At 47.8% G+C, this 18,352-nt stretch overlaps 1 protein-coding gene across 4 annotated transcripts in view; it reads right to left on the bottom strand.

The window, feature by feature from the left end:
- The window catches only part of ALOX5AP (arachidonate 5-lipoxygenase activating protein), a 66,784-nt gene that overhangs the window by 15,796 nt on the left and 32,636 nt on the right, over nucleotides 1-18,352 (bottom strand). For 2 of the 4 annotated variants that reach the window (XM_021065157.1, XM_013980423.2), the window contains exon 3: nucleotides 3,512-3,611. In XM_021065157.1, coding sequence (XP_020920816.1) covers nucleotides 3,512-3,611 — 100 coding nt within the window. 4 annotated transcript variants of the gene reach the window in all.

Below are 18,352 nucleotides of genomic sequence, written 5' to 3'. Positions count from 1 at the left end.
AAATAAATAATAAGTAAATAGCACTAATAATAGTAATAGTATCAATACTAATCAAGAGAATCAATGTAGGAGCTTCCACCGTGGTGCAATAGGTTAAAGATGCGGCATTGTCTCTGAAGCAGCTCGGGTTTGATCTCGGGCCTGGTGCAGTGGGTTAAGGATCTGGCATTGAAGCAGCTGTGGTATCGGTCCCAGCTGCAGCTGGGATTCAATCCCTGGCCTGGGAGACAGAGATGGAGACGTATCACCTTCACATAATTCAGCAAGTCCACACTACTTGGAAGTGAGTCTAGAGCGGATTCTGAGAGGTGCAGGGGAGGAGGAACCTTAGGATGGCACCCACCAAAGCGCATTTTGTGAAATACTAAACCTCTGATTCCCTCTAGGAAAAAAAAAAAAAAAAAAAAAAGAGGAGGGGTCTGTAGTTAAATAAGCCCTCCCTTTCTTGGAGGACTAAGAATTACAGTGTCTCTCATAATTTCTTACAAAGGTTCTTGAAAGTCTTGCATACAGAACCTCTCCTTCCCTATCAACAGCCCACGGATTTGTAATCTATGGGACCCATTTTAGAAAATGACATATCTCCAGAGACCCATCTTCTCTCTGCCACCTGTCCTCCCCTGCATCCACGGGGAAGGATCTGAGGTCGGTTCTGAAATCGTTCTCACAAAATCAAACCAACTGCTCTGGCCGTACTCATCAGCTGGAAAAGGACTTTGATCTAGGTTTTAGGCACAGGAAGAGAGAGTCAAGTTCAAGATCCTTTCATCTCTCAAACCCTGACTCAGCTCTGCCCTGGTGGGAGGTGGGTGGTGGAGCAGCCCATTAGCCAAGACCAAGTCTGCCCCCACACCCTGAACTATCTGTATCAGTCAGCCGTCATATTTTATGCTAGAAAATATGCATCAGACTTTCCAACCCACCAGCATTTATTCTTTATGCCACCTTCTCTTTATACAATCTCTACACATTTATGATCCCACACCCTCAGCCAAGAGTTTTGATGGTGCAACCCTAGGACAGGTAGATTTATGTACAAATTATACACACACACTACTCTCAATCTGCATATTAAAACTGAGTAAAGTTTAGTTTCCTATTTTTTAAATAGCAAGATTAGGAGTTCCCGTCGTGGCACAGTGGTTAATGAATCCAACTAGGAACCATGAGGTTGTGGGTTCAATCCCTGGCCTTGCTCAGTGGATTAAGGATCCAGCGTTGCCGTGAGCTGTGGTGTACGTCGCAGATGCGGCTCAGATTCTGCGTTGCGTGGCTCTGGCGTAGGCCAGTGGCTACAGCTCCGGTTAAACCCCTAGCCTGGGAACCTCCATGTGCCACGGGAGTGGCCCTAGAAAAGGCAAAAAAAAAAGACAAAGAAAAAAAAATAGCAATATTAAATATGTGTTCTTTTCTTCCTGTGCCCCCATGGCTCATCACGCGCCCCTTTGGTGCCTCCAGAGGCCCCTGCAGAAGCCGTCACTGGGGGGTGACTTTCTACTGGGCTAACACGCAAGGCCTTCCCAGTAGCTTCCTGTCCAGAGGCAAGCAGACTGGGGGCCCCTGGCTTTGCCAGAGGGCAGCAGCCCCTGCACTGCCCCCTTCATGGCCCACTGCAGACACAGCCAGGACTGGGTCAGAGAACAAGTGGTCTTTGTAACCGAACTACAGCAGTGTCTGGGCAACCTTTATCTTACAGAAAATTCTCCCCTTACCCCCTTAGTTCCCACCTCTCCTCTGTCTCCCTCCTCCCCTCCGTCTCCCTCCCCTCTGCTGGAGGGTAAGTGGGAAAGGCATGAGAGTCTGGGGAGCTGGGCTGCAGTACCCACACGGTGGGGACGCACCCACATGGTGGGGAGCACCAATCTCCCACCACCTTTCTCTAGTGCCTTCTGACCCCAAGAACCCCAAACCATGGCAGAACTTCCAAAAAACCCTTCCAAATGACAGCGCTGTGTTTACCAAAGGTTCTTGTAAGTCCCAGAAGCTTAGCCTGCCTGAGAGAAGCCAGTGTAGCAGGAGAAATTCTCAGACACTGCCCACCTCCCTTTTTTAAACCTTTCTGTCTCGCAGGTTTTCTCCTCTGCCTCCCGAAGGCACTTCTGCAATCTGGAGGCCCCAGTGGGGACCAGGTGTTAGTACCACAGCTTCTTTGAAGCAGAGCTGGGCACTCCTGGGGGAAATGGCAGAACCAGGTGGCCTGGTCTGCTCCTACTTTACTGGCAAAATGGAAACCGAGCTTCTCACGGAGTACAGAGGAGTTCCACTGCTGCAGCCCTGCCCCACTTCTCCCAACTGGACCAGCGCTGCTCCGAAGAACACGATGGAGCTGCTGAGAGGGTAGTGATGTGGGAGGAAAGACGCGTCTCTTTCCAAACGGACAGAATAGTGTCAGCGTTTCCTTGGATTCTGTTTTCAGGGAGGTTTTGGCGTCGCCCCCCATCAAGGACATTGTCTCTGCCCCTCTTCATCAGATGTGTCCAAGGGAACCTCTCCCATCTCTGCAAACAGCAGAGGGGCTGAAGGCACCCTACGCACTTTCCCTGCCTCCTGTAAACATGAATATCTAAGATGGGTTAAACCACATCTTGAAACTTCTTCAATTGATTCTGAGGATTAATACACAGAAGGCCCAAATCTTAAGATAGAAATCTCCCTAAAGTAGTGGGGAAAGGATTTCCTGAGATCAGACTGCACAGGAGCACTGGGGTGTGGAGTGGGCAGGCAGGAGAGGGGGGGCCCTGAGGGGCTGCATTTGCTCCCGCTATTCTAGCCATTCTAGAACTTTCCTTGTGTGGCCATGACTCCTCCCTTGGAAGGAGCTCTGGGGACATGAAAGTCACCTCCAAGCTGAGACTGAGGCCAGCTCCTCGGCCAGCTCTGAGCTGCAGCCTTCCTTTCTGACCAGCCTCCAGCCACAGGCATGAGTGGCAGGTGACATGCCACTGACTGAACCTTCTGTTTAAACACATTCAGCAGAGAGGAAAATGAGTGTTTGAATAGCATCCTTCGGATTTGCATCCCAAATAGGCACCCACCTCCTTCACTGAGTTGTTCAGGTGTTTTCAAACAGTCTTTGTATTCAGAAATAAAGAATGGGAGGTGAGGAAGCCATTGTATCATCTCCCTGGTTTTTCTGTCCTTGTTCTGGTTGTTCCAGCATCAGAAACGCCACCACCCTCTGCCAGAGGACCCAAAGAATGGTGACCTGCAGGCGGTCCTGCTTGTTGTTTCTAATGCCTACCAGTGGGTAATGGCAAAACTAGTTCTGGACTGACCCCTCCAGGAAATTGGTCAAGGCCGAGACTGAATGACTGGGAGGGGAGCTGCGAAGATCCACTCCCCATTCCAACATCCCCACTTTCTCCCTTTAAACACCAGCACTTGCTATGCTGATGAAGAGGGTCCACAAAGCCCCCAAGGTGAAGTTCAACCTTCCCCGTGAGCTCCCCCTCCCCGGTCTTCGGAAGGTTGGCTGGCCCAGAAACACAGGAGGCCCAGGGTTCGGACTCACTTGGCAGTGTAGACCCGCTCAAAGGCAGGTGTCCCCGTCCTCTGGAAGCTCCGCCCATTATGGGTCTTGCTTTCGTGCTCCACCTTGTGGGCAAAGAATGCTGCCAGAGGAAAAGGTTTGGATTTGGGTTATAATGGACACATTCACCAGCCTGATATCCCATGATTTTACTAGAATGTTAAATGGTTCCTTAACTTGATCTCTAAACAGCCCCAAACATCCTCCATCAAATGTCACTGGGCAAAGTTTTATTCAGCAGCTACTCATCACTGTGTGTGGTGTGGGTGATGCAATGCTGAGAGGACACAGTCCCCACTTTCAAGGATCCCACAGTTGGAAGAAGTAAGCAACCAAGTGAAGAACTTACACTACAGAGTGACTCATGTTAAGATGAACTTGAGTAAGGACAAGGAGTCAAGGGTAAAAGGGGACAACTTAATTCAGGGTTGGGATCTGAGAAGGGTTCGCAGAGGAAGTGGCACATAGATAAAATCTGAAGAACAAGTAAGAAGTAGGCATACAGCTGGAGGGGGCAGGGGACAGAGAGGAGGTTGCCCCATCCTACGGAATGGAACATGCCAAGGTCCAGAGGCAAGAACCTGGGGTTCAGTACATTCAGATTACGGGGAGACGGGGCGGGGATGGGGAGTGGGCCCCGGGAGAATTACAAACGAGGCCGAAAAGGTAGGTGGTGAATCGGCCTTTCCATGACATTTCTCACCTGCCATGTGCCATATACTCAGCTTGCATCTGAGAACAAAACACACCAAGAGCCTTGGCCTGAGGAGCTTGTGTTCTAGAGGGTATACAGGAAGAGGAGACAGACCACAAACAGTAAACAAAAGGCAAAATTTAAATGATACAGTGTGTCGAGCTATGCTCAAAAGAGAAGGCAGAGCAGGGCAGGGGCCAGTAGGAATGCTGGACAGGGTGGCTGGGGGAGTTGTGAGGGAGACTGAAGGAGAAAGCAGTGAGTGAGACAAGGATGAAGGTCATGGTTGGGAAGTGCCCAGGGGACTGAGCAGCATGATCATGACCTTGATGAGAGCCACGTTAAGAACCTGAATTCACTACCATTTCCAGAGCAACAGGGGGTTACAGGCAGGTGTAATCCTAGGAATGGTATTGTCAGAAAGCCACTGTTTCCATCGGGGTGAGTGTTTAGAGGGTGAGACCCAGGGCAGGGGAAAGGACAGCAAGAAGCTGGTGAGGATGATGCTGGAGGCATTAACAGATGCCAAGGAGTTCCCTGGTGGCCTAGCAGTTAAGGATTCAGTGTTGTCACTGCTGTGGGTCAGGTTCGATCCCTGGCCCAGAAACTTCTGCATGCCATGGGTGCAGCAAAGCAAACAAACAAAGGATGCCAAAGAGACAGACTCCGTCTATAGACAGGGTGATGGGGGTGGGGGATGAAGGTCTCTCTCCCCGTACCCCTCCTCTTTTATTCCCTTTTCCCATTTCAAGAGCGAAAAAGGGAAAAGTATGATTGTCAGCATCCGCTCACAGGATTCTTTTTCATCACCTTTTCATCACAAAGACGTGAAAAGGATGCCTCATCAATTGTGTCCATGAATAAAAGCCCTTTTCCTTTTTGGCAAAAATACATTCCTGCCCTAGCTCTGTGCCCGTAAGGAGGCAGAGCTGCAGGGCTGGCGTGCATGAAGGCCCCCTGTCAGGCGCTTGATACACATCCTTTGCTGGGCCTGGCACCTGCTCTGGGAATGGAGGAGCACTGTTCCCACTTTGTAGACAAGAGCTCAGGGAGGTTAAAGAACTTTCTGAGAACCACTCCATGGGGGAGCGGGAAAGCTGGGATTCAAACCCAGCTGGGTATCCAGGCCGTGTTTATCCTCTCCTGTGGCCCCGAAGCTCACACAGGGGCTCCACTAGCTACACAGGATCTGAGTGCCCAATGGGCCACTTCTTACCATGGAAGACAGTGGACATTCTGGTCATCGTCTTTCCGGAACACCAGGTGACACCCCCAGCCTCTGAGCATGTCAACAGAGCCGGTATGAAGAAAGTCCAAGGTTATTTCCGCAACCAGCTGCACAGTGTGACTGTGCTTCTCCAAATCTGCCTCTTCTTCCTCCCCTTGCCCAGAGAACAAACCCCTTCCTCTTCTCCAAGCCTTAGCCTCACCTACAACCTTGACCCCCTTTCCGCCACTCTCTCGGATCTGTGTACATCAGTGTTTGCTGGGTTTCCTGAACCTCTGTCCCTGTTTTTTTCCTTCTCTTTACCCTAGAAACACACTCAGCTATTTCCTACCCTCAAAACAAAACAAACATTCATCTGTTGGAGCCCAAACAGCCCAGGGGACTGTCTTTGGGGTTAGAGCCTTGAAAGGCATATTTACGGTTCACCGAAGTCCCATGGGTGAGCCCTACACAGGCTGACTCTATTCGGAGAAGAGGACTTCGGGGAGCTGAAAAAGATCAAAGGCACCCCATCCTCTTCTCCCTGTCAGAACCAAACTTATGGTTACCCAAGGGGAAACGCTGGGGGCAAGGATGAGTTAAGAGGTTTGGGTGAACATGTATACACAAGTTTCTATGAAATGGGTAAGTAACAGGACCTACTCTGCAGCACAGGCAAATCTACCTGAGAGTCTGCAATGACCTATAAGGGAAAAGCATCTGAAAAGGGAAGCATATATGGATATGCATAGCTGATTGCCTTTGCTGTAAGCTTGAAATTTATAGAACTTTGTATGTCAGCTATACTCCAAAAATTATTTATTTATTTATTTATTTATTTTAGGACCATAGGTGCAGTATATGGAAGTTCCCAGGCTAGGGGTCGAATTGGAGCTACAGCTGCCCGCCTATGCCACAGCCACAGGAACACCAGATCCCAAGCCAACTCTTTGATCTATACCACAGCTCATGGCAACACTGGATCCTTAACCCATGAGTGGGTCCAAGGATCAAACCCACGTCCTCATGGTTACTAGTTGGGTTCATTTCCGCTGAGCCATGATGAGAACTCCCAATAAAAATTTTTAAAAATAAAAAAAATATTAAAAAAGCAAAAAACAAAACAAAACAAAAACAAGCAGGCCTCAGTCCACTATCCCATAAGCATCTACCTCTTCTTCCTTCTAAGCTAAACTTGGAAGAGTTGGGTCACCTTTGTCTCCAAAGACTGACACCAACTCCTATTAGCCTCAACCATGTTACAGACACTTCATGCAAAGGCCATCCACACACTTCTCATGGCTGGCGGCTGCCATCAGGCCAAACCAGAGAGACAGACACACGGAGAGAGAAGGCTTTGAATCTTTACCAAGAACCCGCCACACGCTGGGCTCTGCTCGCTGCTCTATGTTATTATCTCAGGCAAGACCTGCAACCACCACTTGTGGAAGGTATTAGAAACTCCACTTGTCCACTGAGGAAACTGAGGGTCAGAAAAGATAAACAACTTTCTCAAGACCACATATAAAGGTCTTGAGATTTTCCTTAACCACAAAGTTAGTATGAGCCAGCGGTGTGATAGAAAAAAATAGCTCGCACGTTGAGTACTTTGACAGAATGGGTGTCTGGATCCCAGGAAATTTCCTGCATGGAAACGCCGATCTGCATCTTAGAAAGAACATGGCAAGCTGGTCGGAGCGGGGGGGAACCCAGTGACAAGGAACTCTGGAAACCAAGTCATACGAGAGATGACATGTGGAAGGACGAGTGTTACAGCTGATTTTGTAAACATAGAAGCAGCAGACACAGTCTAAGCTTTTCCAAAGAACAGACACAGACACGTGGATAGAAAATATAGGACAACACATTTCAGTTCAGCATAAGAGAGGACTTCCTCGGGCGTGGGGGATGGATGGACTGGGCATTTGGGGTTAGCAGATGCAAACCATTATTCAGAGAACAGATAAACAACAAGGTCCCGTTGTATAACACAGGGAAATTTATTCAGTAGCCTGTGATAAACCATAATGGAAAAGAATATAAACATATATACATATATGTATATATACCTCTGAATAACTTTGCTATGCAGCAGAAATTAACAAAACATTATAAATCAGCTAAACTTCATTTTTTTAAAAAAGTGAAAAACAAAAGAGAGAGAACTTCCCAAAGACTGCGTGCTCAGATGAATGAACAGCAGACAATATATGGAGGGGAAACATCTAGTCTTTGGATTAGGTCTGAATCCCAGTTTCAGCACTATTGGGTCCGGAACCTCCAACCAATAGTCTGACCTCTCTAAACCCCACTTTGCTTCTCTGTGAAATAAGAATAAAAGTATCTATTTCATAGGCTGCAAGGATTAAATGCGATAATGCTCTGTCCAGCGCAAAGCACAATACGTGACACAAAGCAAACTCTCAAAACACTTCACAACGGGAAGGGCCAGCCCAGTGGGCTGGGAGTGCTTCGTCACGGGAGTGTTTCATCACGGGGGTGATGATGGTGGCATCAAGATTTCTATCACCATCCTGCTTTCTGGGGGCTGGGCTCAGGGTCCCACCCCACAGCTCACCGCCCCCAACCTAATTAGTTTGGCTCCCTGTGGAAATCACTTTCTCTGAATCTGTGTTTCTCGAGTTTGCTCCACGTCGAAGCTGCTGGCACCTTGGCTGGGGCAGCTGGATGCTCTCCTTATGCTCCTCAACTCATCTTACACTCTCAGAAACCAGGCTTTAGGAGTTCTGGTCCAGGGCTCTTGGATCTACTTCAGACTTGTTCTGCATTTCCAGATCGGCACTCTGCTGGATCAAGTTGGCACAGGGCCAGGAGTTGAAAGATTTTGATGACTAAAGAGTATTTGGGAGGCAGAGGAGGAAGTTACCAGGCGGGTGGGCGCCACCTCTCCTGGGGAATCCGGCTCACACCAGGCACTGAGAGGGCACAGCCCCCACAGCAGCACAGTCACTGGGCCTCCTTGCCTGGGGACAACACAGAGTGTGCCGCGTCTGGCAACAACGCACAGATAGTTCTTAGAACTAACAGGACGGGTTTCTCATGGAATTGAGGTGGAGGAGTTGCAGGGGAAGAAAAAGCACAGTTTTTGCATATTTTCTGAACTCAAAATGTAGATCTACCTTTTGCAACACTGAGGTTAATTAGAATTGCAAAGAGAGGTCCTGGAACTACATTTGGACCTTTATGTTTGCCTAAAAAGTCACAGTTCAAACAGGCAGAGGTGTTATCTCCCAAGTCATTTGAATTTTTCTTGTTCCCCTTCATGGGCACATTAGACAGTTAGAGACAGAAAGGCCTCACAGGGCAACCTCAGTAGCACATGGGAGCCCTGCTTTCAGCCTCAGAGGTGAGCGGGGCTCATCCTGAGTCTCCGAGGGGGAGACAAGGGCTCCTTTGGTGCCTTCAAATGGACAGCATGAAAGGAGACTTCTCTGTGGAAAGTCAGTTTGCCCTCATGTTGCCCCGGCTGCTCACAGGGGGCGGGAGAGGGAGAGAGGCCATGACACGGGGGCCGTGCTCTCGACACCACCACACACACACCCCAATCAACTGCCTGCCCGGAATGAAAAGCCTCCAGCCCAAAGCAGAGGCAGGTCTGCACTGGTCTCTCCCCCACAGGAAGCCTCATCAGTTCATGGGACTGTTACTGATGCCATCGTGTTCTGTCGTTATCTGAGATGGCCTGCCGAAAGGCTGCGGTTAAAACTCAGATGTGTGAACCTCTATAATCTCCCTTCTGCCAAAAATAGTTACAAATATCATCGTCTGCCCAAGTCTGCTCTGAGTTTGCTGTGCTTCTGTAGAAAAGCCCAGGACCCACTGGACAGACCAAGGCCAGGACCTGGAACATCTCAGGAAGGCTGAAGAGACTCTGTTCCCACAGGGGGAGACACTGCACCTTCCCCCACTCACCTCAGGGTGAACTCGAACCTCTTCTTGGCCCCATCTGCACAGGCAGCTGAGGGGACACTGGCTCCCGACCGTTGACACTGGTCAGCGAGACTGATGGCAGGAGGAGGGCAGGGGCAGGGGGCAGAGCCTACGGAGCCCAGCAAGCTACAACTCTACTGTGTGAGATTTACTATGAAAATGTTTGGATCAGAAAGCTGCCAAGGGTGCTCCATGTAGGAAACACACTGGCAGTATGCAAAGTTGGGGCTCTCTGGGGGTGTGTGTGTGTGTTGTGGGGGGCATGTGCCCAGAAAGCTCATCACCATCCTCTGTCCACACCCAAGTGGAGGAAAATATCAGAATATCCCAAAGTGACCCAATTCCCAAATTTCCAAAGTGTACGAGCGTTCAGTGACTGTCATTAAGTTAGAGAGCTGCCCCTGGTAATGCCTCTCCTGCAAATCCCAAAGACAGGCGATAACTGACAGGACGGGGTCTGAGGCAGCCCTGACTCAGAACTTGAAGGAGAAAGTTCTACCCAGTGTTGCTTTTCCAGCTCTGGGTAACTGGCTTGGTTTGAGGGATAGTAGGGGTAATGGAAATGCGAACCCCAAACCAGAAAATCCTCCTACTCTCTCTCTCTCCTTTTATGTAAGTACACAATGCCTACAAAAATTGCTTCCAAACAAAGTATGACAAGGAACATGTTTCTTCAAAAGAAAAAGCAATACAGAGGTAAAATAACGAGAAGGTGAAATCCCTCTACGCCCCGCAAATCCTCTTTTTTTTTTTTTTTTTTTTTTTTTTTTTTAGCCTACGGGTAACTCCTGTTGCACTGCAGTCAGCTGAGCTGCACTTAGTAAAACCCAGGGTGAACATATATCTAACTTCCCCCTTCTAGGCTGCCTTCCCTCCAACCCCTCTCTGGCCACAGTAGTTAAAACGCTGATTGCAGGCACTTCAGTGAGGGTTTCTGATCAGCCTCCAGCCTCCCGACCCGGCTCTACAGACTAATCATCCCCATAAAGGGAAGGAAAGACCAGGAGAAGGAAAACCCCAAATTCAGGCAGAAATGTGCACTCCCCCTCTACATTCCAGGAAAGATACAAATATAGATGAGACAGAAGTGTACACACAATTGTGTAAGCCTGCCTCTCAAACATCTAGAAACACAATCTCCCCCGAGGGAGGGGCTTCCCTACCGTTCTGGACCACGCTGATGAGGGTGACGATGGCCAGCAGGACAATGTTGCCCATGGCTTCCTGATCCATGTTTGATTCAGGCTCCCAGCAAGGACCGCTCAGCTCCGTGGCAGCCCAGGTCCGCACTGTGCAGGAAAGGGAAGTGAGGGCTCAACTCTGCCTGTCATCATTAGCATTTCCAAAGGGCCCAGCAGATGACAGGCCTTCTTCTTCCTCTTTAACTATAGCCACCAGGGTGCCCTGGCTCTGAGCGTCCTGCCAGAAGAAGCCAGGCTCTGGAGAGGAGCCGGAAGGGAAGAAAAAGAGAAACTTGTTTTTTATTTATAGGGCACCAAAAAGATCTGTGTCCAGAGACCTGTCTGTCTTTCTTTCCTTGAATTCCTAGGACAAATATAAATACTTAACACATGGCAGGGTCCAGAGTACCAGCCAAATAATAAGGTCTGGATGAATGAGCAAACGAATGAATGATGATGAGACGGAGGGCTGCAGTCTTGTTTCTACAGGAAACAAGCAACAAGAGGCTTAAAACGAAACCAAGGAACTTAGATAAGGAGCAGAAAGAGGTCACAGGTGACCCCTAAGGAAAAGCTTCCACCCAGGAAGGATGGCAAAACACCACACCTGGCTTCTCTGAGGTAATTACTGAGACACTTCCCTGGAATCTTCCCAACATAATAATAGATGTGGAGAGAAGGCGTGAGCGTGGCCATGCTGGCTGAGGCAGGTGGTGGCATTTACAGGAGAGTTTTCTCCATGTAAATGGCAATCCCTCGGAAGTTACACAGAAAACGCAAGGTTCCTGCAGCCTTGCAGATTCAATGACCATTTGCGGGGGGAAGAAGAGCTTTTATCTAAATCTCACTTTGAAAGAGAACATTGGCCACTGTACTCAGGGCAGTGGGAGGTGCCTCTCAGCATGGGAGAGGCCAGCCTGGGGAAGAGATGGCACCCCTGGCAGCTGCAACCAGCCAGAGTGAAAGAGGTCCATGCAGGTCCATGGAGGCGGCTTGCGGAGCTTGGATACACAGAGGCCACTTGCAAGGGTGGCTCTGGCTGGTCACCATGCTCTGGAGAACTGAGCGCCCAGGGCACTTTGCAAAGTGTGGAGCCAGGACAAGATTGGTTGAGAGCTCAGCAGTAGAAAGACGTACGTATTCACCGCGACAAGATCTCATTTGTCAGTTCAGGGACCACTGGGTCCCAGGAGACAAGGGGTCTGGTCCCCATAAAGAGTTACTCCTCCTCATGTTCCTCAAGTCTTAGCGACAGTGCATCAGAAGTGAAGGCCAGTCCCCTTGAAAAGTACTCTCGTTACAAACAGTAGAAACTAAGCTCAAACGAGCTTAGGCAAAAAGGGCAATTTACTGCTTCAAAGAATCCCAGGAAGTGAACAACCCGAACACTGAAGAGATGAGGTTGGGTCTCTCAGATGGACTTTTTTGTCTTAGACCCTCTCTTTCTCTCTCGACTTTCTCACAGCTCCCCAGCCTTGTTCGCTCTGCAGACCAGTTTTCTCCACACCATGGGGAAAAGCTCCACCTCCAGCTCGTACAGCTCTGTCACCTATAAAGCACTGACGTTTCTCAGCGAATTACCAGGAGAGTCTCACTGGCCCAGGCTGGTCAGGGATCCATTCTGAGCACAACTCGATGGCAGGGAACCTGCTGGTTCCAACAGCTGTCATGTGGCCGAGGGAGACTGTCCCCTAAAAGACTGGGGTGGGGTGGGGAGTGCCGGGTGTGTCCACAGCCCTGCTGTGACTGTCCATCACTGACACTGACAGATTACAAGTGCCCAGATTTAAAGAAGTTTCTCTAGCCAACAGGCTGATGTCTCTAAGGCTCATCTGAACCCCCTCCCTGCTTGCATGTTTATGTTTGTGGTATGAGTGTGTGCCAGGATCTGCAGGCACACAGCAAACAGCATCAAGAGAATCCTACACAGCCCAGGATGCCTCTGGAAATCCTGACGGCCCCTAGGAACAGGAAACCAGTAAGGAGCAGTATCTCCTACTTGCCCAAGCTCAGGAGCCCCGTCCCAGGGCAGGGCGCATGTGCTGTGGAGCAAGTCCACTTCACTCGGGGAAGAGAGCCTTTTAATAGTCAGCTGAGATGGCCATTAAATTACACTGCGTACATTAAGATTCTGGCTGCGGCTGCAGACGAACACTTATCAGAGGTGAAGCCTCTGGAAATGCCATTCATCTCAATAGAGAGCTGCTGAGACAGAACAAAAAGAGAGGGACGCCAAGGGCGCTGGGGAGGGGCGCGCAGCAGCCGTGCTGGATTATGATTCCTGACCCGCTAGTCTCCAGGCCTGCAGCTGGTCCCCAGGCCTGCAGCTGGTCGTGGACTGGCCCAAAGCAGGCCAGACTGAGCCCAGGACTGAAGGCATTGAGCGGCTGTGTCCTGGGGACCTAGCTTGTGCATTTGCTCCTCAACATACCCCTCTGGGGGCAAGTTATCCCTCTTATTGCCCAGAAGATGAGACTGAGGTTCAGAGGGGTTAAACCACATGTCCAAGGACACACAGAAAGTAAGGAGCAGACCTAGGGTCCAAACCCAGGCCTGTCTAGCTCCAGGGTCTGGGTTTTTAACCAGCCTGAATGCTGCTTCTGGAATCATTTTCAGAGCTTGGGGCTTCCGGTCCTTCTGCACTCCTAGTTGGCATTTCCTTCAGGCTACAAAGTGACCATGGGCACTCAGCCCCTAAAGAGATTTTTCTTCATAAAAAGAAAGGAAAACATATACATTTTGCAGGAAATGACATATTCCCCAGACACCTGACCGTTAGTAAAGGTAATTTAACAAGAACTAGCCCACAGCTCCCAGGCGGTAAGCCCACCCCCTCTCCTCTCTGGCTCCTGCTCCCAGTGCCCTCAGCGCTTATGCAGACGCTGCACTTATCCGTGTGTGACAGGTTACTTAGACAAATGTGCTGGGAGTAAGGAAGAATAATTAGCACGTTCATTAATTAGAGTACTGTTAGTACTTTGACTGTGAAGGACAACCATTTGTCAACAGCGATCAGGACAGCTGGGGCCAAGGAGCGACTCAGGGGGACAGCAATTCAGGGGAGGCAGTGGCACTGACCAGCTGCTATTAAAATCCATGGGAGCTGCTCATCCACTTAGCGGCGATGCGCCTCCGTCACCATGGCAACACATTCAGGCATCCTTCATCTCACCTCCGTCGCGCATTGCCGTTTCGTGAAGTCTCTTCTCTTCACTTTCTGGCCAAGGTTGCCCTCAGCATTCAGTGGGACGAGGATTTCTTTGACATAAATGCTGGAAGTGAGGGAGGGCACAGAATTCTGCTGGGCTGGAGGCCAGCTCCAGACGGGGCATAGAGATGTATCTCAGGTGGGCAGGCACACACTGGAGGTGGTGACAAAGCAGTCCCTTTTTATTTCAGTTACTCTAAAGAATATTCAGACCAACAGTGACCTGAACGATAAGTGACAGGAACAAAGATCAGGCCATAGTCTGTTCCAGATGTCAAACCTCAAGAGTTGCCAAGAGAGGAGTTCCCGTCGTGGCGCAGTGGTTAACGAATCCGACTAGGAACCATGAGGTTGCGGGTTCGATCCCTGCCCTTGCTCAGTGGGTTAACGATCCGGTGTTGCCATGAGCTGGTGTAGGTTGTAGCTCTGATTGGACCCCTAGCCTGGGAACCTCCATATGCTGAGGGAGCAGCCCAAGAAATAGCAAAAAGACAAAAAAAAAAAAAAAAAAAAAAAAAAAAAAAAGAGTTGCCAAGAGAAACAATCAGCCTGGTTAAAGTATCAGGTCTCCTTCCCCTGGCTACAGTCAGATGGCCTTTCTTTTCGTGAACAGCCCATAGTTCTGAATTGAAGTGAGCTAGACAGAAAGGAGCCCTCAGGTCTTAGACACATGAGGAAACCAAGGGATGGTGAATCTGCTGCAACCCCACTGCTACAAATGAAAGTCCACACAGGCTCAGGGACTGAGCCAGATGCTTCACAAACCAAAATGACATGTACAGATGTTCTGCTCTCTAGAACTTCAAGTTATAGGCTGATCATATCAGTGCAAGGAAACCAACAGAAGCAGAAGTCCACAGACTTTCAGAGACTGCAAGAAACTGAGAAAGTATATGTGAAAAGCCTCTTCCCTCTCCTGTCACAAACATACACTACAGTGCCTTGTTAGGAGTTTGTAGGAAAATTAAGCAAGTAACCCATAGGTGCAGAAAACACCATGTTGTTTTCTGTGCACAGAAACAGGCTAGACACAGGCTCCTTCACCCAAATATCAGCTTCATCTATCCTAAGGAAAAGGATCAAAAATGGCCATGACCTGACTTGGAAAACTCAGTTATAATAAGATTAAAAATTATAATGCTGATGTATGCTCAGCTGACTTTTAACGAAGTAATTCAATGAGGAATGGAAAGGTACCAGAACAACTGGATATTCATATTGGGGAAAAAAATGAACCTTGACCCTACCCCCCAAATCACACAAGTATAAGTAGAAATGACTCTTAAACCAAAACATAAAAACTAGAACTATAGGAGTTCCTGTTGTGGCATATCTTTGCAGGGCCAGGATGCAGGTTTGATCCCTGGCCCTGCAGTGGGTTAAAGGATCTGGTGTTGTCTCAGTGTAGGTCTCAACTGCAGCTTGGGTCTGACTCCCGGCTCGGGAACTCCATATGCTGTGGGGTGCCCAAAAAAAGAAAAACAAAAAACAAATAAGCAAAAAAACAAACAAACAAAAACTAGAGCTATAAACCTCCTAGAAGAAAACACAGGAGAAAGTCTCTGTGACTATGAAGAAGGCAAAGAATTTTTTAGATAAGATACAAAAAAAAAACTATGTAAGGGGAAAAAAATCAATAAATTACACTGCATCAAAATTGAAAACTTCTGTACTTCAAAAGATACCATCAAGAAAATAAAAAGGTTGGACTTCCTGTTGTGGCTCAATGGTTAACGAATCTGACTAGGAACCATGAGGTTGCAGGTTCGATCCCTGGCCTCGCTCAGTGGGTTAAAGATCCAGCGTTGCCGTGAGCTGTGGTGTAGATTGCAGACGCGGCTCGGATCCCGTGTTGCTGTGGCTCCGGCATAGGCCAGTGGCTAATCTCTGATTAGACCCCTAGCCTGGGAACCTCCATATGCTGCAGAAGCAGCCCTAGAAAAGGCAGAAGACAAAAAAAAAAAAAAAAAGAAAAGAAAAAAAGAAAAGAAAAAGGCAAGCCACAGACAGGAAGAAAATATTTGTAATACTTAAATCCGATGAAGGACTTAGATCCAGAATATACAAGGAACTCATTTTCAGTCACTGATAAGAACATAAACAACTCATCTCAAAAATGGATGAAAGACATGAGCAGCTATTTCACAAAAGAAGATAGACAAATGGCTAATAAGTGCATGAAAAGATGCTCAACAACAGTAGTCATCAGAGAAATGCAAATTAAAACCACAATGAGATCCCACTATAAAGCTCTTAGAATGGTTAGCAAGGATGGGGAGCAAACAGAATTCTAATCTGTGGCCAATGAGTGTACAAAATGACAAATGTAAAGATGGAAAGATAAAAATTTTAAAAGTTGCAAAAAGTTTGGCAGTTTCTTAAAAAGCTAAATACAGAGTTCCCGTCATGGAGTGGTGGAAACAAATCCTACTAGGAACCATGAGATTGTGGGTCTGATCCCTGGCGTCGCTCAGTGGGTTAAGGATCTGGCGTTGCCATGAGCTGCAGTGTAGTCAAAGAGGTGGCTCGGATCCTGCATTGCTGTGGCTGTGGTGTAGGCCAGCAGCTACAGTTCCAATTAGACCCCTAGCCTGGGAAACTCCATATGCCTCTGGTGAGGCCCTAAAAAGATTAAAAAAAAAAAAAAAAGCTAGATACACACTTGCTCTTACCTAGAAATCCTTAGGTATGTTTCCAAAAGAAGTTAAAAACATATATCCTTTATCAGTCAGGGTTCAATCAGAGAAGCAGAACCACTAGAAGACAATATCTATCTGGATAGGGTTTGACCTAACACTGTTGATGCCATCAAACAGTCTATGTGCATGTATGTATTTGTTTCTAGAATTGCTGTAGCAAAATACCACAACTTGGTGCCTTAAAACAACAGAATTTTATTGTCTCACAGTTTTAGAGAGTGTAAGTCCCAAATCAAGATGTTGGCAGGGCCATGCTGCCTCTGAAACCTTGTTGCTCATGCCAATTACCTGTGCCTTCAGGCCCCGCTGGAGCCCAGTCTCTTACATCTATTCTCCTTCCATTTGATGATGGAATGTGGCTTCATGAACCCAACTTTCCGGCTTGGGTCAGATGATGCTCAGTTCACAAGATACTATGATGGCCCATGATGGAGTCAGTATTTATTACCAATAGTAAGTCAGGTGTTTGTTAAAGGGAGAATAGTTATCTTCTGAGCATAACACAGCTTTGTTCCAACATCCTAAGGAGCTTTGCTGGGATTCACCTTAGAGGCTGGCCAAAAGCTCCAAACAGCATCTCCCTACCAGTCTTGACAAGCCACCTACCACTGGTCCTTAAGGCACCATTGTATCAGCAGAATCTTAAAGCTAAAGTGACAGACAAGCTTTCAGAGCAGCCTGAATTTGCATGCAGGGCCTTCTCTTACTCTGGGTCTCATTCAAAAGCAACAGTTTTCTAGGTTATTCAGTAAATGGGTTGGACTAAATATGCCCTAATGAGATCCTGCAAGATCCAAATAGGTCTACCCAGCATCATGACTCTTTTAATGGGAGGAGGGGCCAGATATAAGAACTTGCATCCTTGGAAAGGATGATTTTCCATGGACTAATCCATCAGGCTCAGACTGCTGGACTCCTGAGAAATTTCACAGCAGCGGCAGGCCCAGAATTTGTGTGGAATATAAATCAACTGCATGTGCACACAAAGACCTATCTTATAATATTTGTAGCAGCTTTATTCAAAAGAGCCAAAAAAAATGGAGTTCCCGTTGTGGCGCAGTGGTTAACAAATCCGACTAGGAGCCATGAGGTTGCGGGTTCCATCCCTGGCCTTGCTCAGTGGGTTAAGGATCAAATGTTGACATGAGCTGTGGTGTAAGTTGCAGACACGGCTCGGATCCCACGTTGCTGTGGCTCTGGCATAGGCAGATGGCTAGAGCTCCGACTAGACCCCTAGCCTGGGGAACCTCCATATGCCGCAGGAGCGGCCCTAGACAAGGTAAAAAGACAAAAAAAAAAGATAGAGCCAAAAAAAAAAAAAAAAAAAAAAGCTGGAAATGACCCAAATGTCCATCAGCAGGTGAATGGATTAAACAAATTTTGGTACATTCTTATGATGGAATGATTCCATAATAAAAAGGAACAAACTACTAATACACATAAAGAAATGAATCTCAAAGCCATCATGCTGAGCAAAAGAAGACAAAGAGTGTGGGATTCCACCATAGGAAACTCCAGAAGAGATCAACAGGAGCTACAGTGACAGAAGGCACATCAGTGCTGCCTGGATCTGAGGCTGGCCTGGATATTGACCGGCAAGGAGTGTGAGGGATAGCTTTTGGGGCTGGTGTAAATGTTCTGTATCTTGATTTTAGTGATGGCTACAAGGATACACACATTTGTCAAAACTTGTCAAACCATACACTTAAAATGGGAAAATTTTATTCTCTATAAATATACCACAATAAATTTATACCAAAAGAACATTAAAAATATTTTTGATTTCTAATAGCTCAGTAGTATTTTAACTTAGAGGTTAAAGTAAATTACATTAAAATAGAAATCATTCTGTTGATGAAGTTTCAACAAAAGAATTTATATTA

The sequence above is a fragment of the Sus scrofa genome, chromosome 11 (assembly GCF_000003025.6).
Source record: "Sus scrofa isolate TJ Tabasco breed Duroc chromosome 11, Sscrofa11.1, whole genome shotgun sequence".
Lineage (NCBI taxonomy): Eukaryota > Metazoa > Chordata > Mammalia > Artiodactyla > Suidae > Sus > Sus scrofa.
Note: the sequence above shows the minus strand (reverse complement) of the source record. Positions and strands in the feature narration are given on the sequence as shown.